The sequence below is a fragment of the Camelus bactrianus genome, chromosome 31, assembly GCF_048773025.1.
Source record: "Camelus bactrianus isolate YW-2024 breed Bactrian camel chromosome 31, ASM4877302v1, whole genome shotgun sequence".
NCBI lineage: Eukaryota > Metazoa > Chordata > Mammalia > Artiodactyla > Camelidae > Camelus > Camelus bactrianus.
In genome coordinates this window covers 17,602,788-17,625,476 of record NC_133569.1, presented here as the reverse complement: position 1 = coordinate 17,625,476, position 22,689 = coordinate 17,602,788, and the positions used below count along the sequence as shown (strand labels likewise).

Here is a 22,689-nt window from a genome sequence, read left to right as displayed (position 1 = left end):
CTAGCCTACAGCATCTGGGGCCCCCAGGGCCAATCAGAAGCTTAGCTCCTCCCAGTGCAGCGAGGCTCCTGACTCCCCCTACTCTGTCCTGGGTGCACAAGGAAGACTTGGAAATGGGGTCTTAGAGCGGACACAGCCTGGGAAGAGGAGGACCCATGCAGGTCCCAGCTTTGTCGGTCCAGTTCTGAGTGTCTGACGAGCAGCTTATTTCCCTCCCTGGCGTCAGGCTTACCAACTGTGATCCAGTCATCCCCAACCTGCTGAGTATCATCCTTCCTCTTAAACAGAGATTTCTCTCCCTTCGTCCCAACCCCTCGCTCTGCCAGAGAGATGCCGAGTGAGCCACCTGTCTTTGTAACAGCCTCCCCCTGAGGAACATCCAGGTTTTGGAAACCACCAGGCTGAGGGATCTCACAGACCATCTCTGATCTAAAATCTGGATGATGTTCTGATCATCAAGGCTGGTCCATGTGAGGAGGGGAGAGGTGGGAACCAGAACCCAGATCTCCCGCCTGTGTCAGTCTGGTCGAGGTGCCGGAAATAGATACACAGACTGGGGGCCTTAAACAGCAGACGCGTATGCCTCAGTGTTCTGGAGGCTGGAGGTCCAAGATCAAAGTATCGACAGGGTTGGTTTCTTCTGAGGCTTGCAGACAGCTGCCTTCTCCCTGTGTCCTTCTGTGGTCTTTTCTCTGCATGCCGCTGGTGTCTCTTCGTGTGCCCAAATTTCCTCTTTTGAAAAGGACACAATTCAGATTTCTTCTTCTTATAAGGACACCAGTCAGAATGGATTAGGGCTCACCTTAATGGCTTCATTTTACCTTAATTACTTCTTTAAAGGCTCTATCTTCGAATGCAGTCACATCCTGAGTCCTGGGGGTTAAGGCTTCAAGGTAAGAGTCCCATAACCCAGCCTCCGGGGGCTGTATTGTTCCCTCTGCTCTGCGTCTCTCCCACAGTGGGCCTCTCTCGCCCCTGGTTATGCACTTAGCCCTGCTCCCCACTTCCGGTGAGCCCAGCCGTGTACAATACGTGCATCGCGTCCAGCCGCGTCGGGTCCAGCTTTCTGCCCATACCACCTGTTTGCTCTCAGAAGGGCCGTAGGCTGCAATGGCCAGCAGGGCAGCCTGTGTTCTGAGTTCTTTATCCCCCTCACCTGGCCCACAGCCATGTGCAATTAGGCACTCGACAAAGGATGACAATGGTGATGGTGATGTTGACAGCCGAGAATAGAACCCACAAGTGGGAGGTTAGTCTGCTCAGCTAGTGCTGTGGGGACAAAGGTGGGTGTGGCTGCCACCTCAGCTTAAGGATGAGCAGGGACCATTGTTCACAGTGGACCAAGTGTCCCCAGGAGCCACATCGGTGACTGCAAGGCTAGGTCCTGGCATGTGTGATCATCAAAGCCCATGCACGGCTCTGAAATCCTAAGAACCTAAGTCTAGACCCAGAGATCTGGGAGCTTTGGTGCAGGCTCAGGCCAGGCAAGTCTGGGCAGGCCCTGGGAGCCTTGACTGCTGGGGGCATCTGGTTGCCATTAGTGGTGTCAGCATAGCTCATCCGAACTGGTATCTATGGGCTTCTTGAGGCTGGCATTAAAGCGTGCATGTACAGCAGGTGGTCCTGGTGTGAAAAGATCTGTGAACCCCCCCTACACGTTCCTGTCTTGTGTTTAGAACACGACTGTTGGTGCGAAGCAGGGGTGGGGGGCGTGGCTCATGCCTGGCAGTTCCGGAGACAGAACTAGCACCTTCCGGTAGAAGCTGCGGAAAAGCTCCTTAAACGCATCACAGGGGAGATCTCTCCAGGGCTGAAAATGGCCCCAACATGGCGCCAATGAGTTTTTTTGAACAAGAATGAGTCCCTGTCGTGGAAATGTCTGTGTGGATGCTGAAAGGAGCCAGAGGGTCACAGGGAGGTGTGATCGTCACCAGCGCTCGTTGTCAATGATCTGTGTTTACTGAGTGCTTTTTTGGACGTTATTTTCACTCATCTTCACAACGGTTCTGGGGAAGATAGTATTAGCATGCCCCACATTTGTGGGTGAGCACAGTGGGGTTCAGGGAGGGACCAGGATTTGTCCCAGATGAGCTGCCGGGGCCGGGACAGACCTCCAAACGTGCGCTCCTTCCATGCCTAGGATGATGGACACTTTCCCCTCCTGGGAGGCCTCCCTGGCTGCTGGTTGGGAGGCCTCAGTTCCAGCCCCGCTTCTGCCTCCTGCTGAGTATGGGCCTTACCCTTTCTGAGCCAGTGTCCCCTCCCCTGTAAAGGGACCGGTACCACCTCCAGAGAGAGGAGAAAAGGCTAGTGCCTCGTGTACCGTCACTGGTACTGCATGTGTGAAGGGAGAGGGTTTCTACTTTCCGCCACCATTAAAATGCAGGCTCCCTTTGTGGGCAGGAAGAGAGCTCTCCCAAGAGGGCCGTGCACCACAGGCAGGGTGAGATGAAGACTACAAAAGCGTCGGATGCCACTGTGGAAGATTCCAGAAGGCAGAGGCCGCCTCTGTTTAACTCTGAGCCCGGCTGACATCATCTGCATAGTCAGCCCACGTGGGGTCACCTGGACGCTAGCGCCCACCAGGGGACTTCCTCTGGGCAAGATGGCCGTCCTGACAGGCTCAGGTCCTCCAGTGCTGTGGGTGACCCAGCAAAGGGTCCCTGCGCTGCTCCCTACATCAAGACTTCGGCTTTGTGTCTTTGGGAAGGTCACTTGAGATCTCTAACCTCAGTTTGCTTGTCTGTAAAGCAAAGGAAGTAAAAACTCATCATTTATGAGTCCCTTCAGCTCTGGTTCTAACCACCAATGAGTTCATAATCATAGTTACTATGTTTTCTCCCTCATCGATATCCCAAATCATTCCTTTTCTTTTCCTCCTAACAACTTTACCCCCTCCCAAACTCTCATTTCCCCTTCAACGACCCAGAGCCTCTCCTTGGGGCTACTGATTTGAACTCCCAGACTTTTAGAACCATGAGGGCCCTTGGGGAAGCATCTAATCTGGTCCAGAGGCTTTAACCTGGAATTCAGGGCCACTGAAAGGTGTCGTGGGGGGTTCTGCAAACACGGAAGCATTTTCAGCAAAACAGTGAAGAATTAAGCCACTCCAGGAACCACTCTAGAGTTTGAAATATGCACCCTCAAGACTGTGGGGAACATTCCTCTCAGCCAATCCCCTCACTTTTTAGATGAGAAAATTGAGGTCCTAACAGATAAGGTGACTCGGCTGAGTTATCTAGGTATCTTTCTGGCATTTCAGTTGGATATGACTCGAAAGAACTTCAGTGCTTTGGCTTTTGTGAGTGCACACGAGGTAACCAGGAAGTTTTCAGTCAACAGAAGGAGAGACGTCTTAGCACTGGGTTCCTCTGGGGACTCAAGAAGCCCTTCTGTGGACCTAACCCCCACGGCCCTCTCACCCTTCTCTGCTGGCCCCCACCTCTGCCCCGTGTAGGGGGCAGGCAGGACCCAGCCGGTGGCTCTTGGTTCTCTCTGACTCAGGGCCCTTTCTGGGTTCTGCTGTCCCCTCTCCCCGCCGCCTCATGTCTCAGGTGAAGCTGTGGAGAAGTGGGTTGCTGTTCTTTTTTCTGATTTCCTGTGTGCTTCAGAAACCTCAATGAAAGCACAGCTAAAGGAAGAAAGGGCCGAGACCGTTATGCCAAACATAGACTTACATCCGACATGGGGGAGCTGGATTCAGGATTTTTATAGAACAACAGCCCAGGATCCTGACTCCCCGATTCCCTACCTGGCCTCCAGGAAACACAAGTGCTTGGGGCTGGAAGTAGGTGTTGGGGTCCTCAATATTTTCAGGCTTGGGTTCACTCTATCGAGGGAGGTAGGCAGAGTGATTCTTAAGAAGCATTTATCATTGAAACCAAGCCTATTAAAAGGGAATGCTTAATTACCTCTCTACCACAACTGTTTTCATTTCTGTCTCCTTTTCTGCATACAACCCAGTTGTAACCATGGAGGCATATTTGTGCAGCGAATTTGCGTAGAATCTTTAGAGTTTTTATATTACTTTGATTGGGTATGCTAAATAGTCTCCTTATCAATTACCGCCTAGAACAGACAAGGATTAATTTATGAGTGAAGACAGTATATGGGGAAACAATAGCCTTTCTTCTCTCTCTTTCCTTCCTTCCTTTTTTTCCTTCTTTCTTCTTCCTTTTTTTCCTTCTTTCTTCCTTTCTTCTTTTCTTCCTTTCTTCCTTTCTTCCTTCCTTCCTTTCTTTCTTTCTTTCTTTCTTTCTTTCTTTCTTTCTTTCTTTCTTTCTTTCTTTCTTTCTTTCCTTCTTTCTTTCTCTCTCTTTCTTTCTTTCCTTCTTTCTTCCTTTCCTCCTTTCTTCCTTTCTTTCCACATTGCTATTTGCCCATAAACCCCCATTCTCAGGGCCTCCTACTCAAATTGTGACCCATAGGGGACCCTAAAGGTCACTTCCTCCCTGGCCTAGCCTGGCCACCTGGCTCTAAGTTTGTACACGTGCCTTTGGGTCCATGAGACCTTTCCCTTTCATAGCCCTCACAAAAGGATAACAGTGATTTTGCTACCTTTCGGGCTCAGGAAATTTTGAGCTGGGTTTTCCCTTTGAATATTATTTTGTTTTTCTAACCAGGAGAGAAAAAAAGCCTACCACACTTTGCGAAGTGGTCTGGAAGGGCTTTACTGTGGGGGATTTCTCGTCATGGTACTCAGGGTTTCCCTCCCTTGAAACTCGTGGCTAGTGTTTTAAGAGACCAGAGTTCCCCCAAGTTTTCTGATTTTTCTGAGCTCTGAAGAATCGAAGCCACCTGTTCCTTCTCTTTCTGTCCATTTCCCAATAATAGGCTTGGGTAACAGCAAGAAACTGACACAGAAACCACTACTGTGCTCTGGCCTCAGAGTCTCCGAAACAGCCAGGAAGGTCCCACACTTAAGAATCGTTACTCACCGAGGCCGGTCACTACACCAAGCATTTGTCAGACCCCAGCCTGCTAGTGGGAGAATGCAGCCTGAGAATATGGAGACCTGGGTTCCAGCCAAGAGTCCTCACATTTTAGTCTCTCTAAAACTCAGTTCTCACCAGTGAGACAAGGACCAAACCAGCAGTTCTGCACCCTCACTGGGTACATATCAGAATCACCTAAAACTTACAGCTGGCTGGGTCCCAGCCCCGGAGGTCTCATTCATGGAGATGAAAGCTTGGGCTATATACACATACACATGTATATATTGTCAAAGCAAAATTATTCCGACACCTACTGAAGAACGGTAAGGCCGGCTTTATTCAGGGGAACTACTGCAATGGGGTTTTGTAGTAGGGGAAAGAAATTGAAATAAAACAGGGAAAAGTGAGGATTATACCAAAGACCCGGGTGGGGGGGGGGTCAGTGGACAGACATGGAAAGGGGGCAGGGTATTTCGTTTCTAAGTTGACTTAACAGAATTCTTGCTGAAGGCAGGCCACCGTGATCAGATGTTAGGGGATGGGGGTGGGGGCCGAGGGAAATCAGCAGTAGAAGGTGGGGCGTTCTGGCTAAAGCCACTTAGCAGGATTCTTGCTAAAGCTGGACTCTACAAAGACAGAGATGGGAGCTGAAGTCCAGGCCCAACTGAGCAGAAGGCACAGAGGAACCTGACTGAAGTTCGGTCAAGGAGAGAGCCTGTCTGTGTAATAACACGTGTGCACACAGCCAGGTCTCTACTTGCTGTGTGACCTTTGGGAAATCACTCTGCTCAGCTGCCTCGTCTGTGAGATGGACGATAACAGTACCTCACTTTTCAATTCGTTCTTAGGATTGAACTGGCTGGGTATTAACTGCTGTCAGTTCTCAGGAGCGAGCATTCTACAGGCGTGCAGGGGAGGAGGAAGGAAGGGGACACGGGCTCGGGGGCTCAGGGCTGGAGATGGAATCAAGGTCACAGTGCAGCAAAGACCGCCCTTCTACCCCTGCCAGGTGCTCTGGTCTCTTGAAGGACCGTCTACAGTTGAGGATAACTTCCTGCAGTCCCAGGGTCCTCTTGGCAGGTTTTATTGAGCTCTATCTGTCCTATTCACCCCCAGTCCCGATTTGGGTAGGATCCTAAAATCTAGATTTGGGTACTACTTGCTCTCTAGTCTAGCTCTGGGGTAAGAGGATTGGCCACTCTCTGGGCTACGTGGAGAGTACAGAAAGGAAGAAAGGAAGGCTGTCCCGGGAGGAGCTAGGGGTAAAAGGAGGAAGGAGGGCCAGCTTCTAGCCTTGTGGAAGCCACATCACTTAAAAAATACATTTAACCAATATAACAGCAGAAGAACTTAAGGGCTTTTAGTGGGGTAGGGGCTGTAGCTCAGTGGTAGAGCATATGCGTGGGGTGCACAAGGTCCTGAGTTCAATCCCCAGTACCTCCAGTAAGGGGGAAAACAAAAACATATTGAAGGACCTTAACCCTAACCCTAGTCTTTAGGCTGTATGTGATTCCAAATGCATGTGCATTTTTATGTAATTATAATCAGTATGCAAACTCCATTCCCTATCCCTTAACATTTTTTATGTAACTATTTTCCCGTATTAACCACTGTTCATGTTTCTAAGTAGTTTGTCAGTATTGACGTTGCTGTGAATTCCCCCCAGCCTTTCCCTGAGCGATCTGTTCTGATTTCACTTTCTCACTGTTACAAACAGCGCAGCTACGAACATATTTGCACACACGATCCCTGCTTCCTCTTTGGATATGTGGGGTGCATTTCCCAAAGTTGGGTGGTCAGGTCAATACATGTGAGTTGTTTGTTTGTTTTTTTTATTGAAGTATAGTTGATTTACAATATTGTGCTAGTTTCAAAGTGATTCAGTTATAGAGATATATATATAGATATATTTTTCTGATTATTTTTCATTATAGGTTATTATAGGGTATTGAATATAGTTTCCTGTGTTATAAAATAAATCCTTATTGTTTATTTTATATATAATAGTATATACCTTTTAATTCCAAATTCCTAATTTACCACTCCTCTGCCCTTTCCCCTTTGGTAACCATAAGTTTGTTTTCTATGTCTGTGAGTCTGTTTCTGTTTTGTAAATAAATTCATTTGTATTATTTTTTAGATTCCACATATAAGTGATATCATACGATATTTTTCTTTCTCTAACTTACTTCACTTACTATGAGCATCTCTAGGTCCATCCATGTTGCTGCAAATGGCAATATTTCATTCATTTTTATGGTTGAGTAATATTCCATTGTGGGTAAATACTGTATCTTCTTTATCCAATCATCTGTTGATGGACACTTAGGTTGCTTCTATGTCGTGGCTGTTGTAAATGGTGCTGCTATGAACACTCTGGTGCATGTATCTTTTCGAATTAGAGTTTTTGTCTTTTCCAGATATATGCCCAGGAGTGGGATTGCTGGATCATATAGTAAGTCTATTTTTAGTTTTTAAAAGAATCTTCATACTGTTTTCCATAGTGGCTGCACCAATTTACATTCCCACCAACAGTGTTGGAGGGTTCCCTTTTCTCCACACCCTCTCCAGCATTTATTATTTGTAAAATTTTTGATGATAGCCATTCTGACCAGCGTGAGGTGATACCTCACTGTATTTTGATTACATTTTTCTAATAATTAGTGATGTTAAGCATCTTTTCATGTGCCTGTTGGTTATCTGTATGTCTTCTTTGGAGAAATGTCTGTTTAGGTCTTCTGCCCCACGTGAGTTCTTGTATATTCAACTAGCTTGCTCTTCAGAAAGCTAGTTCTGAAATCAATTGACAACTGTGCCAGTTTCATTTCAAGCCCATAAACATAAGATTTTATTATTTTTCTCTAGACATCTTGCCTTGTTTAAAATCTTTGTAGTGGTACCTCAAAGTGGTTTTTATTAGTATTTTTAGCTGCTGAGGATTTTCCCATCTATTTTTAATTTTCCCAAGTCTTTTCACACGCAGGTGGCATCCTGTTTGCTTGACGGGGCATCTAAATTTGCACTAAAGTGGAAGCTGATTGCTGCAGTGTACAGATGGGGGCACCGTCACATTGAATGGTTTTGATATCTATTTACATAAAGCAAATTTGCAGCGTGTGCTGGGTTTGCAAAGAGTGGCAGCTTGGGGGTTGGCAGGTGGGGAAACTTGTTCACAAGGATGTTCGAGTTCTTTTCAAGGTGGTAATCAATGAGAGGACGACACTCGTACTGTCAGACCTGGGTTTGTACTTTCTGGGTGAAAAAAAAAAGTACTTGAGTTTTCTTTCCTTTTTTTTTTTTTTTTCATTGAAATATAGTTGATGTACAATGTGTTGGTTTATGGTCTACAGCATAGTGATTCAATTATACACGTATATGTCTGTATTCTTTTTCATAATCTTTTCCATTGTAAGTTATTGCAAGATATTGAATATAGTTCCCTGTGCTATACATTAGGACCTTGTTGTTTATCTATTTTAATTTTCTTTTAATGGAGGCACTGGAGATTGAACCCAGGACCTCGTGCATGCTAAGCATGCACTCTACCACTGAACTATACTCTCCCCCCATCTATTTTATATATAGTAGTGTGTATCTGCTAATCCCAAATTCCAAATTCATCTGTCCCCCTCCCTTTCCCCTTTGGTAACCATCAGCTTGTTTCCTACCTCTGGGAGTCTCTTTCTGTCTTGTAAGTAACGTTTGTATCACCTTTTTAGATTCTACATATTAGTGACAGCATGCTATTTGTCTCTCTGACTTACTTCACTTAGTATGATCATCTTGAGGTCCCTCCATGTTGCTGCAAATGGCATTATTTCATTTGTTGAGTTCTTTTTTAATTGTCTTTTTTTTCATTTATTATATGTATCATGAAAGATAACAATAAAATTCTATGTCACCATGATTACTATACACGTTAATACATCAAAAGGCCAGTATACCTTTTAGCATCACATGGCTAGAAACTGATGAGTTTATATGTAAGTTTTTGTCTGAGCAGAATTCTGGGGCCACATCAGAAAAGTAGTGCTTATCTGAGCACACGAATCACCTTGCTGTGCGGAGACAAAGCCCGGGGCAGTGGGCTGATAGTATGTGGCTTTGGGCTGTGTTTGTTGGGTTAAGATGGGAGATCTGAGTTCTGGTCCTGCCTCTGCCACTTAACAAAGGTGACCCTGGGCAAGCTGCTTGGTCACTCGTCCTCATCCTCCAAATGGGAGTGACTTGGGACACAGCAACCAGAGAACGAGGGTGCAAGGACTCCAGAAAGGGCCACACCATGGGTGTTGTGTGCATGTCCCATCTGTTGCAATTTTTTTTCCTTAACATTGACTTGGATGAGGGAGTCGGGTCCATCTCTTGCACGGCAGCCCAGCAACCATTTGAAACCAGCAATCTTGTCCTCACTTCCCAGGACCCCTGTCTCCCTTTAGTTTTTGGCGGGGTCTGCTCACCAGGCTCCCAGGGCCCTGAATGGTCTGGGACATTCATCCTGGAACAGCCTCTCAAACCTCAGGGCCCTGGGCCACCAGTTCTGCAGATGTGGTTGTTTCCACGCAGAGCCCTGGGGGAAATCAACGTTCCTCGTTTTAGGGGTTTTCTGGTAACCTCAACACTGCGTTAACTTTTTTGGCAGCTATATCATAGTGACTAACAATGAGTTCACAGCTTAAAGTTCATTTTTTTTAATCCATGCTGTTGCTAAACCACATCTTCCTCATCCCAGACTGGAAAAGATTTTTCTTCTTTTTTTTTTAATCTACATGAAGAACTTCACATTTACCCCATTTCGTTGGTTGCATTCTGTTCCCCTTGGCATGTCTTGCCAGCTTGTGTGGCTTTCAGGGGGTCCTTTGTGGTCTTCAGTTAGAATCACAGTCTCCCCTAGTCCTGTGTTCAGTGTAGCGCTTCTTGTCTGATAACCACAAATTACTTAATGCCAAATTAAGAGCTGTGAACAAGGGCCAATTCAAACAGCCTTCGGCCCTCAGGATGACAGAGAGACTTGATAAGCCGTCATGAGGAGAAACCATTTGGCTGGTTATGAACTCGCATACCGTCATTTAGCCTCCTCATTAACATCTCCAGAAAATGGGGAAGAACTCAAAACCCCAGCGGAAGTTTTGCTTCATCGTGGTAGCAAATGTCCCTGTTTAACGACCAACTCTGGAATGCACGCAAGAGAGGGAAGTGAGATTTGCTGGAGCTGAAGGCTGGAAGAGAAGGAAAAAGCCGAGACTGTGACTCAAAGTGGAAACACTGGAGAAGAATTCAGTTTGGGGTTAAGGATGACAGAAGGTGGCTTTGAAAATTACGACTTTTAGGAAGTTGGAGAGTAACAGAGGCCCCTTGGAGAAAGGAGCACATCTTAAAACTCTTCCGTGCACCTTGCACGTTGCTGTCTTGATGTGCTGAGTGGTGATACCACTGCCAGGACCAGGCGATATCCAGGGTCAGAAGTGGGCTTGGAGCAGGTGACTCTAGCATCTGCCCCAGTCCTACTCCCAGGTCTCTCGCTGTACCGGCTGTGGTGTGCTGGAACCAGCTCTAACAAGCTGACCGCACCCGTTTCTCCCCAAGTGGGCTGTCGGTGAGGTCACACTGGTAGCTTGAAATCAGCCATGATGGGAGCATTTACACCAGGGGAATCGGCCAGTGCTACCAACTCCCTACCAACATATGACCGGTCATGTCCCACAATTGCCCGATCCTGGATCCTACTGTGTCACCTTCTCCTGATCTCCCCGGGGGCCAGTCCTCTTCCCTGATCATCTGTCAGCAGGCGGAGACCCCTCCTAGAGCCCATACCATGGTTGTGGCTGCTTTACTCTGAGCTTTTTCCTTTTTACTGGATTATGAGTCTCTGCTGGACAGGGACCCTCTTTTGTTTATCTTCCTACCTCCAGAGTCTGGCTTGCCTCCCGAAACGTAGCAAGGCAGAAAGAGAGAGACAGAGACAGAGAGAGAAAGGAAGAGGGAGGGAGGCAGGTGGGAGGAGGGGAAGGGGAGAGGAAAAGGAAGGAAGGAGGAAGGCAGGCAGGCAGGCGGGGGAGGGGAACAGTCAGCCAAAATCACTCATGAACTGGCAAAGTAGGAGTTAGGTAAGTGTGATGTTTTGAAGGTTTAGGGGAAGCAGCAGAGCCCAGAGGTCACACAGGAGGTAAGAGAAATCTGCCTGGCTGCAGGGACCCAAGTCCTTGAACCAGCGAGGAGAACAGAGGTTCTGCTCCCAAGAAAGGATGGTTGATGCGCCCCTCCTGGGCCCCTGAGAGCCAGCCCCGAGTCAGCTGACCTCGGGGTAGGCAGGTGCTGGCAACGGCAGGATCCCGGTGGGTAATGTGTGCGGGGGTGGCGAGCTGAGAATGCGGTAGTGTCTCAATAAAGGTTTTCTGAATTCCATTGAATTATAGCTGGCGCTAATCACAGCCTTTCTGGTTCCTTCCTTTGCAAGGGAGTGGGGAGGGATGCTAGGAGAGGAGGGTGAAGGATTAACCAAATGAGGGATTGGGCAGCCCTGGAGTGGGCATAACGCTGGCCCCGCAGGAACTGGGGACTGAAAGGGCTTGGGCTGGGGCGGGGGCACTGCATGGAGCCAGTAGGGCCCCATTTCTCGGAAACACGGGCCCGGCTCCCCGAGACTGCAAGGTCATTGCCAATTAGTTAAGTGGCGGCTCTCAGCAGGCCCGTGCAGAGGAAAGGCCTGTGTTCCCCATTTTGTTGATGTGGAAACAGCAAGAGGAAGTGACTCAGAGACAGAGTGGAAATAAAGTGTGTGTCCCATGACATGCTGGCTTCTGCTGGATCCGAAGGGCTGGGAGACCTCCATCCACGCTTCTGTGCGTCCTCAGGACAGACAGTGGTCCTAGGGTGGGCAAGGAGTAGGAGGCAGAGGTGATCTTTTCAGGAGGCCGGGCAGATGGAGGAGGGAGGGTGTCGGTGGAGATGCAGCCTCTGAGCACTGGACACAGAAGGGGCTGCCACCACCACCTGACCCTCAACTTACTGGGCCAGTTTAATTTTTTACAAGTGGACACTGGTATTGGGTTCCTGATTCTTTCTTCTGCCAAGTCACTGGCATTTTGAAAAATACACGTGCCAGGGAGTTTACTTAAGTAATCTCTGATTTTCCAGAAAATTCCGCAGGATCGGTACTGTGAACCCCATACCCCAAGAAGGGAAACTGAGGTCTAGAGAGGTGGCCTTGTCCAGATCACACAACTGGTAAGTGGCAGAGACTTCAGGCCACCACGTTGTCTAAAAGTCCATCATGAGTGACGCCCCAGACTTGCACAGCACAGCAGCCCTGAGGGCATGAGTTTTAAACCCAGATTCAAATGAGTCAGATGTGTGTGCCTTCTCCCTGACACTATGCCACCTTGCTGACTAATGGTGCCCTTTCCTTGCTCTCTGAAATCACGGGCAGACCTGTCAGTCCTCAAGACAATACCTTTTACACTTGGAACTCCCAGCGCCTCCCTCAAGTCTGATTTCCCCTAGACGCCAACCTTCCATGGCAATTGCCAAAGGCTATCAATGTCATTTCATAAATGAATGAATATTGGAGGAAAAAAGAGTAGAACCACAAAGTTGGAGTAAAACCTGCGCTCTCATCTCACGTGGAACACGCTGGGCTTTATGATGGAGTCTCTACTGTGTCCTTATTTTTCCTCATTTTGCTGTGGACACAGCCAAATGTCACCAAAGGCCATCACCCACCTACCAGCTGCTGTTTGGGGGCTCTGACCCATCTGGCCTGATGTCTCAAGGCATCAGAGCCCGTTGGTGGCAGAGCCGGGCAGTAAGTCCTAAGCATGGTGGCAGGACATGACACCAGCCCTCTAGTCTTTGGCTAAGTGGTGGCCTTAAGCCTCTGCTGCTTACCAGCTGTGTGATCTGGACAAGGCCACCTCTCTAGACTTCTCTTGGGGTATGAGGCTAATGTTACCTATCCTGCAGAATTATTCTAGAGAATTAGAGGTTGCTTGCACAAGCTCCCTGGCACACAGTACGTGTTCTAGAAGACGTAACATTATCCTCCAACGTCTTCAAGTTGAAGAGCGCATTTTTCTGTGTTACTGACTCCTAAAACCCTGACAGCCTTCCCCATGCCAGGAACACAGCCCTGGGTACAGTGACAACCCAGAGTATCTGAAGGGCCTTGAATCCTGCTTCAGTCCCCAATCCCCTTCAGGCAGGTGAATGTCTTGCCATTCAGGAAGAGTGTCATTTATTTTCTTCCTGAAGACTTCAGGAACTCAGAGATTGTATGGCCTCCCTCAGTGCCCTTTGCAGGGTTTGGCCAAGACGTTCTTGTAGCCAATCAGAACTTTTCCTGTTTTAATTTGAGCCCATTTCCTTGTGTTTGTTATTCTTTGGCTTTGACTTGGGCAGGGATGGGAACTGTGAGGCAAGCTGGAGCCCACGGTGGCTCAGGGCCAGGGTTTCCCCCAGTGTCGTGGGATGCTCTCTCCTCTGACAGAGCTTGTAGGGTCTGGGGCGGGCCAGGATGCAGGGAGTAGGTGTCACTAGGTTGGGCTCCAGGTCTGGACTGGAACAAAAGGGGGCAGGGGTTTTGATCCACAAGTTGAGAGTCGGGGATTCTGTGACCATTCAGAGGCAAGCTAATGATGACAAATTCAGGTAATCACGCAAACCCTGGAGGAACAGGCAAGTTCTGTTATCAGGAAGCAGATGCTAGGGTCAGCAGACTGTTCTCTTGTCTTGCCATAGGTTGGTAGCTTGAAATCAGTCATGGTGGTCCTGAAAAGGCCATGCATGAGGTTGAGGGCTGTGTTTGCCAAGACCCCAAAGTCAGGTGGCTGAGGCTTTTCTTAAATCACACCTTTCAGTTACTGTGCTTCTGTGAGTTTTGGGTTATCCCTTGGCAATCCACCACAGATCTGTACCGACAGTTAGGAGTTTGGATGCCCTTGAGGGAGTCACCATGTGTCAGCAGAGATGTGGACACCCCCTTTCTGGGCTGATGTCTTTTGACCAAACACCTGAGTCCTTACAGGACCTCCCATGACTAAGTCCTAGCTTGAGGTGGGGGGGATGCTCTCCAAGCCAGGAGGGATCAGGGTTCTTCAGGGACTGGGATTCTTCATGCTGGACTGACACCTTTCTTCTTGCATGGCGTCCATGCCAACCTCAGTAGTATCAAGAGATGCCACCTTCCTCAATGGTAGATGGGAAAGAGGGAAAAAACTTTGAACTTGGATTCAGATCTGCTTGGGATCCCAGTTTGCTACTCAACAAGCATGATTTTTGACCAGTTGGCCTACCCTCTCTTGAGCATGTTTTCTCATGTATAAATGGGCATAGTCATCCCTGCACATCACCCAAGGATTGTCATGCAAAAGCACATATGTTTTGTTTAAAGTTTTTTCATTGTAATTATTTTTGGCATAAATAGCCCGAGGTTGCTGCTACAAAGGATGAAAGGCAGACGTAAGGGACTTGCATCAGGCTAAAAGTAAAGGTAGATCGTGGATGACCAAAACGACCTTGTTAAAATATTTCAGTTGGAGCCATATTGTTCACTATGAATGACAGCTCCTGAACCAGAGACGGGGAAGACTGGTGAAGATAAGCAACCAGTGTCCTCCAGCGTGTGAGCGATGGCCAACGCATCCGTCTGGGTGGGCTGCGCTCAGATGGAAATAGACTATGAATCCACCTCTTTGACCAGGGCCAGGTGGGGGCTGGCTCCTGAGTGGAGCTGGGTAAGGCTGGGTAAGAGGGGGCCAACTATCAGGCAGTGGTTTCTCATCATTACATTTCTTTTTTCTTAATAGACCGTTTCTTAGAGCGGTTTTAGTTTAACAGCAAAATTGAGCAGAAGGTACAGAGATTTTCCATAGACCCCCCTACACTCACACATGCACAGTCTCCCCACTATCAACACCCCCCACCAGAGAGTATATTTTTTACAATTGCTGAACCTACCTTGACACATTACTGTCACCCAAAGTCCGCAGTTGACATTAGGGTTCACTCTCGGTGTTGCAGTTTCCATGAGTTTTGACAAGTATATAATGACATACATCCATCAATATAATATCATGTAGAGTATTTTCACTGCCCTAAAAGTCCTCTGTGCTCCCCCTATACATTTCTCCGTTCCCCTAATCCTTGGCAACTACTGATCTTTTTACTGTCTCCATAGTTTTGCCTTTGCCAGAATGCCATGCAGCTGGAATCATACAGTATGTTAGACTTTTCAGGGTGGCTTCCTTCACCTAGGAATATGCATATAAGTTTCCTCCAGGTCTCTTCATGTCTGGATAGAGCATATCTTTTTTAGCATCACATAATATTCCATTGTCTGGATATACCACAGCTTATTTATCCATTCACCTGCTGAAGGATGTCTTGATTGCTTCTAATTTTTGGTAGTTATAAATAAAGCTGCGATAAACATCCATGGGCAGGTTTTTGTGTGGACATAAGTTTTCAACTCCTTTGGGTAAATACCATGGAGCATGACTGCTGGATCAGATGGTCAGAGTATGTTTAGTTTTGTAAGAAACCGCCGAACTATCTTCCGAAGTTTGCACCAGCAACGAGTGAGAGTTCCTGTTGCTCCACGTCCTCATTACGTGTTGACATCCTCTCGGCGCCTCAAGTTGAAAAGCCCCGTGTTTCATTGTACCGTTGGCTGTAGCTGCAAGGTTGAAAGCACCGTGGTACCTCCTCCCTTTCCCCTACTAGGCTCTTCCCTGGCCTCTGCCCAAGCAAAGGTTTCCAACTGACTCTCTCTATCCCTGCTCCTGGCTCCTGCCTTTTGGAGATGGCTTCTCTCCTTCACTCTTGTCCTCAGCCAGTGACACACATCATGGGTGGAAATGGAGTTTCCCAGACCATCACAGCCAGATCTCTTGCATTGTATTGTCATATTATTCCTACTTAACTGTTCTCTCTGAAGCTCTTCCTTGATATTTCAGGAAGTCCCTGGGGTGTCTCCATGTGCTCCCTGGTGCCAGCACCCTTTGGGTGAGAATGCTGCCTGGGCTGGGGTGGGAAGGAGTGTCCTCTGAATGGCACCCCGTCCCCTTCACTGTGGGTGTCGAGGAGCCACTTGGTGTGACCTGCAGTTGTGGGTTTAGGGCCCTTTGTCCCAGCTCTGTGTCCACTTTCCCACCAGCCAACATGATGATGCACTTGTGCCCCTGGTTTCCAAATGGCCTTTGGGATGTAGACCCTTTGGCTTCCACGGGTCAGATCTGGTCCGTGAGAACAGACGCCATATGCCACTCCATTTCCTTCCTACCCAGACACCTGTTTTGCAGAACTACCTCATGAAGCCTCTGCCTGAAAATCAGTGTATACAAACAGTTGTGCAAAAGTCACGGTGCCCCTGGCTCAACAGACACAGAAGATCCTGAATCTTGGACCAGCTGTGTGTGATACTGACTCATCTGCATATGTGAACATGTGTGTGTGTGTGTGTGTGTGTGTGTGTGTGAGCACACACATATACACCTGTTTGTCTCTACAACTAGAGTGTATGCTCTTCAGGGGCAAGACTTCATCTTCATACCTTATAGCAGATCTGTCATGGTCCCTTCTGACATCCCCCTGGCCTTGCCACTCTAGCACTCTGCTTACATCTACCTGCCAGCATCTGCATCTTTGTGCCTGGGACTTCCTCTGGCTCCAGAGTCCACCTGCCCTGTGCAGAGCCGGCTGGAAATGCTGGGACAATGAGTGTGAGCAGTGGTGTGGCACCCTCCTCCACTGGAGTGGGTCTTCCATGTGCTCTGTCCTGGCTCCCAGGGCTCCCAGCAGGATTCCACTGCAACTGTCCAAGCCTTGGCTCATGGATAACCCGCTTATGACTGTCTGCCTTTCCCCTTCACGCACATCCCACTTTCTAGTGGGTTTCCTGTGGTCGCCTCTTGAGCTACTTCCTGGGGATTCCATATTGAGAGTCCGGGGAAACTGAGACCCACGCCCCGTACATAGCAGTGGACTGACACACAGGATAGGTTCAGTAGATATTTATTGAGAAAAGGCATGGATGCTTCTAGAATACACATATTAGTCTCTAAAATAAAGCAGACTGGATAGTCTTTTTTCTATCTGCCTTGTCCAAAATTCTGCCTGCCCAGGGGGACTCAGGCTTACGCTCTGTCCGTTGTCAGCCCGCCTCAATGGAAGGGACGTGTCCCGCTCCTTCCCTCGCCCCACGGAGCCTCTTCCATGTCTTCATAATACACGTTGTCTTTTGGACGGAATGACTCGTAGCTAGTGACTGTCTCCATCTCCCCTTCTGGTGCCCAGCTGTGTGAATGAATGAATGTAGGCTTCAATTCCTCTTCTAAAATGTTCAACAGCACGTTTTTATTCTAACATTGCCAGCTCCATCCTGTGGCCCCCAACTCCTGGTCTAGGAAGGTCCCCCTAAAATCAGTGTCTTGTTAGAAGGGAGAGACTTTTCTGTAAGAATGAGTTTCAAGTGAGAGCTAAGCTTAGTCTAGAACAGAGGTTCCCCATGTAGCCTGAATGTTAGAAAAATCCTTGGAAATGTAAAAATACCAATGCCAGACCTCCCACAGACCAACTCAGTGACAATCTCCGAGCGCAGGGTCTGGATTTAGACTTTCTTAACAGCTTCCCAGGGGATCCTAAAGTGAAGCCAAGGTTGGCAGCTCCAGCCTGGAGGTAGGCCTTCCATTGCTTCCTTTGGGCACTCCCTCTGTCGACCAGTGGGAGTCAACCTTCCAGAGTTGTGTTAGCTCAAGGGGCCCGGACCACTTTTGGCTGAGATTTGAGATGAACAGGAGATTCCTAGGATTCTTTTGTCAACCAAACTCTTATCAGGACTGGGCTGGGTCTTCTGGGCCCCAGCCCCGCCCCTTGCCCCCAGCCCAGAGACCTCCCAGCTTGGGCTGCTGGCACTCTGTTCCTCTGTACACAGAAAACGAGGTGCTATATGAGGTGTTCCTGTGGGACTGAGGCCTCCCTCCCTGAAAGTCCAGGTTGGCAGCCGCAGGTGGGCAGAGGCCAAGCCGTCAGCTGATAGGCTGGTCCCCACCCAGGCCCTTTCCTGTCTTCCTCGTTCCAGCGCCCTCCAGGCCAGCCATTCTCCACTTGTGTTTTTCCCTCAGCATTTCCCCCGTTGTCCCTGCTTCTCTCTTGCTATTTTCTGCTGTCTCTCTCTTCGCTCTTTCTGCTCAGCTGTGCCTTGGAACCATGCTGGGGCCGCCTCCTCTCACAGCTGCGTTTGCACAGTGTGGGCCCCTTGCCTGGGAGCCAGCGTGGGAGGAGAGGAGTGATGGGGAGAGGGGGCTTCTGGCACAGGGCTCACAGCCTGCGCACTCCGGGTCTGCGTTTGTACCTGGATGTTTATGCAAACTGCTCCTTTGTGCTTCCGCTTCTCTGTCAACGAAGCCGGATGCATTTAAGAAGAGTTTCTCGGGAGTGGGAGGATGCACAGCGCCCGTAGGTCTCCGAGCTTGGTGGGCGCTGCCCTGGGGGAGGAGGCCTGTGGATCTACATGGACTCACTTCAAGACTGTCCCTCTACTGTCTCCGCAGGACTGCGATGTGCCACTCCTAGCTGCCGTCTGAGAGGATGTCCGGGGTGTCCGAGGCCCTGAGCCGAGTGAAGGTGGGCACATTGCGTCGGCCTGAGGGCCCCCCAGAGCCCATGGTGGTGCCAGTCGACGTGGAGAAGGAAGACGTGAGGATCCTCAAAGTCTGCTTCTATAGCAACAGCTTCAACCCCGGGAAGAACTTCAAACTGGTTAAATGCACGGTGCAGACCGAGATCCGGGTGAGTGTGGCGGGCGCCGCCTGCTCGTCCCTTTGTCTGTCTCTCCCTCGCCTTCCTGGGCAGCAGAGTCTCTCTCCTTCAGCCCAGCAGGCTCTGCTGAATCCACCCCCAAGACCAGGGGCCCCGGACGGATGTTCTCCGCCTGCAGCCCCAGGCCTACTCTCTAGGCATCTGCAGCCTTTGGGACAGACTGTGCAGCCTTAATTTGAACCCCAGATCATTTGTTCAAGCTCTGATTTCTCTCATTTCAACTCATTAAATATTTATGATGTTTAAGGTTCTGCAAGGGACATAAGAGCCCTCACCCTCAAGGAGTGGACACTCTCTTGGGATTGGAATTAGAGAGATACACAAGTGATTGTGTTGAAAATAGGACAGAAGTGGTTTCAGACACGTGCCGGCCACTTAGAGAAGGGAGCCGGTGGGCGTTTAGAGGATGGTAACCAACTAGAGGTGCCCTCGACCAGGTGCGCGGCTAACAGGCCCTTTCTGAGGCAGTATTTCAACTGGCTCATTCTCACCCGGGGTCATGGAATCTGCTCTGCAAATCCAGGTGCCTGAGGTCATCAGGGCACCTGGACGCGAGGAAGCCATCTCACCTTAACCAAACATCTAAGGACTTGTCATCAGAAGCAGCGTCACAACACACTGATTGACTTTAAACACCTTCATTGATTGAACAATTACTGTACGTGACCTGAATCGATCCCTCTACGTTATCTAACTGAGTCGTCCCAGCAACCCCAAGAGGCAGATACAGTGAGGGTAGCCCTTTCCACTGCCCGGACTATCGCTTTCTGATGATGCAAAAGAAAGCCAAATTGGTTCTCTCCAAAGGTTGCTTGGTCGATGTGTAATTTGAACAAAGGAAGACAGGGACTGTTGGAAAAACTAACCAGGTCTGAGAAAGTTGGATAAACCATCTCCTACCCTCTCATCACCAGTCCTTCCCTGTCCTAAAAGTCAGAATCCACCCCCAGCTCAGTGAGCGTCTCTTCTGCTCCACGCTGGCAGCAGCCTCTCCACGTCTGTCCCTCTGGCTGCCTTCCGTCTATAGCAGCACGCGCTGTGCTTCAATACACCAGAGCAGAGAGCGATTGATTAGGTCTCTGTCTTGGCCAGTTCTCACTGCCGAGTATGGTTTAGTTCCCGTCTCTGTTTCCTCTAAATGATTTGATTAGGGCCTTGTTTCTTCATCTTATGGTTCCAGATACGTAGATACAATTGCATCCTGAAGGGAAGCCTCAGTCACCTTCTTCCAGGGGGATGTTTTCATATCTCCTTAAGTCTTTCACATCTCTTGAGTCTTCCTTTGGGTGTATCATCTTTGCAGACAGCCGATACCATCAACTGTGTGGTTTACTCATTTAATTTTCAAAGTTGACCTGATTTCCAAGTTTGGAACACCTCTCTGCCCTTCTGTGCTGAAACCCAAAGGGCATCTGGTTGGACCAGATTAGGACGTGTTCTGTGGAGTTCTGCTGAAAAGGGACCCTCAAGGATTGGTAGATTCGAAGAGAGAGCACTGAGCTGAGCAGAGGTCTTTCCAAGAGGAGGGAACAGCAAGAATGAAGGCAGGGAGGCTGCTAAACAATGAGTCGTTCGGTTTGGCTGGTGTGTAGGTTATATTTAGAAAAATATCTAAAGTCAAAATCAGGAAGGAAATTTGATGGCAGATAAGGGAGGGCCTGGAATATAAAGCCGAGGAATTTAGACTTGGACAGGCACTAGAAACACACAGCTTTTAGGCAAGGAGAGGCTTTCCCGGAGATGTCTAATGTCTTGCCAGGTGCTTAAGGGGGAAAAAATACCATGGGCCTACAGAAAGAACGATGAGACCCAAGCTTCAGAAGAAGAGCTAGTCCTGGAGACGTTATCTGCAAGGACTCTGTGAGGATAGAGGTGGAGAAGAACAAAGAAGGAAGTGATGTTCTTCAAGCCTTCTGATTTTTCCTGTTTCCAATCTGTCCTATAGGCAACACATCACCTGCTTATTGCAAACAGCCGTGGCTTTAACGTCACCTAGATCTTGAGACAGATGATGCTTCACCATTACTGGTTATATGGCCTTAAACCTGACATTTAACCAACCTGGCTTCCGTTCCCCTCATTTGGGCATCTTGCCCACCTGTAGCCTTGTTGTAACGATTAGAGGTGACAGATGAGGAGCATCTATCTGGCCTATAGCAGGGGCTCAGTCGTTGGATGCTGTTGGCTGTATGGGTATGAGGTCTTATCCTGCTCAAGAGTCTCCAAGGGTTTCTAATTATCCACAGAATCATCCTCTTTTAGTGTTTATCTACTTACCTGTCATATTTTCCAAAAAAGTGAGATAATCAGATTTGTGTCTTGAAACAGTACATAGTGTCCTGCAAGATGTTAAGAAGTACCTCTTGGAGAAGGGGTTTTATGGTCAAAGAAGTTTAAGAAATGCTTGATTAAACAGATTTTTTTGTGACAGGACTTCTCAGAACCGTAAGTATGCTCTTATGTGTGATGAATCACTAAGAAATGGCCACAGAGGCGATGTTTTCTTAAGTAAATCATTTCTAATTTGCCTAAAGAAACCTTCTCTTAAAAGTTAGCCAGCTAATTTTCTAGGAAATCATTTAGGGCTCCATTTTCCCTAAACTCTGACCAAAGTGCAAAAAGGGCAGGAGAGGAAAGGCTGGTGAAAGGTAGATGGATTAGGAAGCTGTGGCCGTAGTGTGGGTGGGAAATGATGCAAGCCTGAAGTAAGGAGTGGCATTGGGAACAAAGACAAGTCAACAGATCTGAGTACATCTCAACAGGCAGAGTCAACAGAACTGAATGATTAACTAGATGTAGGGAGAAGAGAAAGAAAGGAGACAAGGATGACTCAAGCTTTTGCTTGGGCGACTGAATGGGTGTTGGTACCATTCACTGAGATGCCAACAGAGGAAGGAATGGTGTTCTGAGATTTTAGCTTTACAGGTGTTGTGTTTGAAGCATTTACAAAACGCCCCCATGGAGAAACGTGGGCCCGGAGCTCAGTGGGGAGAAAGGACCCGGAGACTAGGATTTGGGAGTCATTATGCAAATGATACCATGCAAATGGGTTGGATCACCCAAGGAGAGTGAACTGAGTAAGAGAAAAAAAGAGTTCCAACTAGGAAGCCTTGGGAAATCAACTTCAAAGGGGTTGATAAAGAGGGGCAAATGAAGGAAAAAGGAGAATCATTCAGAGAAAGATGAAAAGAGTGAGGTGAACAGGAAGGGGAGACACAGGCAGTGGGATCTTTGAGGAAAGAGTGGTTAGCAGTGTCAGGCACTCTGAAAGGTCAAGTCAGATAAGGCTAAAAATAGGTTCATTGGCTTCTGCAACAGGTTCCATGAGGACCTTTTGCTGGGCAGTTTCAGTGGGAAGATGGGGGCAGAAGCCATTATGCAGTCAGCTAGAGAGTGGAGACAGTGAATATTGCCATTTCAGAAAGGTTTTGCTCACGAAAGGAAGAAAAGAAGAGAAGGCAAGAGGAATAGTGTTACCGGCAGAGGGAACAGCATATGCACGAAGATCCTCAAGTGACAAGGCACATGTCAGGTTTGAGGCTAAAGGATGTCGAGGGTTGACTAGTTAAACTGTGTTAAGGGCTTTGGGTTTTACCCCATCTCCCGTGGGAAGCCACAGGAGCAGAAGCAAGGAAGGCTGGAAACCAGGGATGCTGATACAATTGTTGGACTGCATGCCTACTGTCTAGAACTTGTCTCAGCAGATCTGGAATGTCTATCGCCATTCTGATCACCTTGACCTCTTTTGAGAGACCTTTCTTGCCTGTATCAAAATGGTCCCTTTTAGTCCTTTGCCCTAGATCTGTGATATTCTGGGCCAGTTCTGTACTCATTTGTGGCTGAATGTAACACATGTACATAAATAAATCATCTCTTCTGCTGTCTTAGCTGAAGGAAAAAAATATATAGGGTTTTCAGATATAGTTTAAACATATGAGTTACA

At 48.3% G+C, this 22,689-nt stretch overlaps 1 protein-coding gene across 10 annotated transcripts in view; it reads left to right on the top strand.

The window, feature by feature from the left end:
• PTK2B (protein tyrosine kinase 2 beta) overlaps window positions 1-22,689 on the top strand; it is a 127,832-nt gene that overhangs the window by 53,259 nt on the left and 51,884 nt on the right. For all 10 annotated transcript variants that reach the window (XR_012503445.1, XR_012503446.1, XM_045511668.2 and 7 more), the window contains one exon: window positions 18,479-18,716. Coding sequence is in view for 8 of the 10 variants with exons in the window: in XM_045511668.2 (XP_045367624.1) it covers window positions 18,516-18,716 (201 nt within the window). In the remaining 2 variants the exon portion in view is untranslated. The remainder of the gene's footprint in view (window positions 1-18,478; window positions 18,717-22,689) is intronic.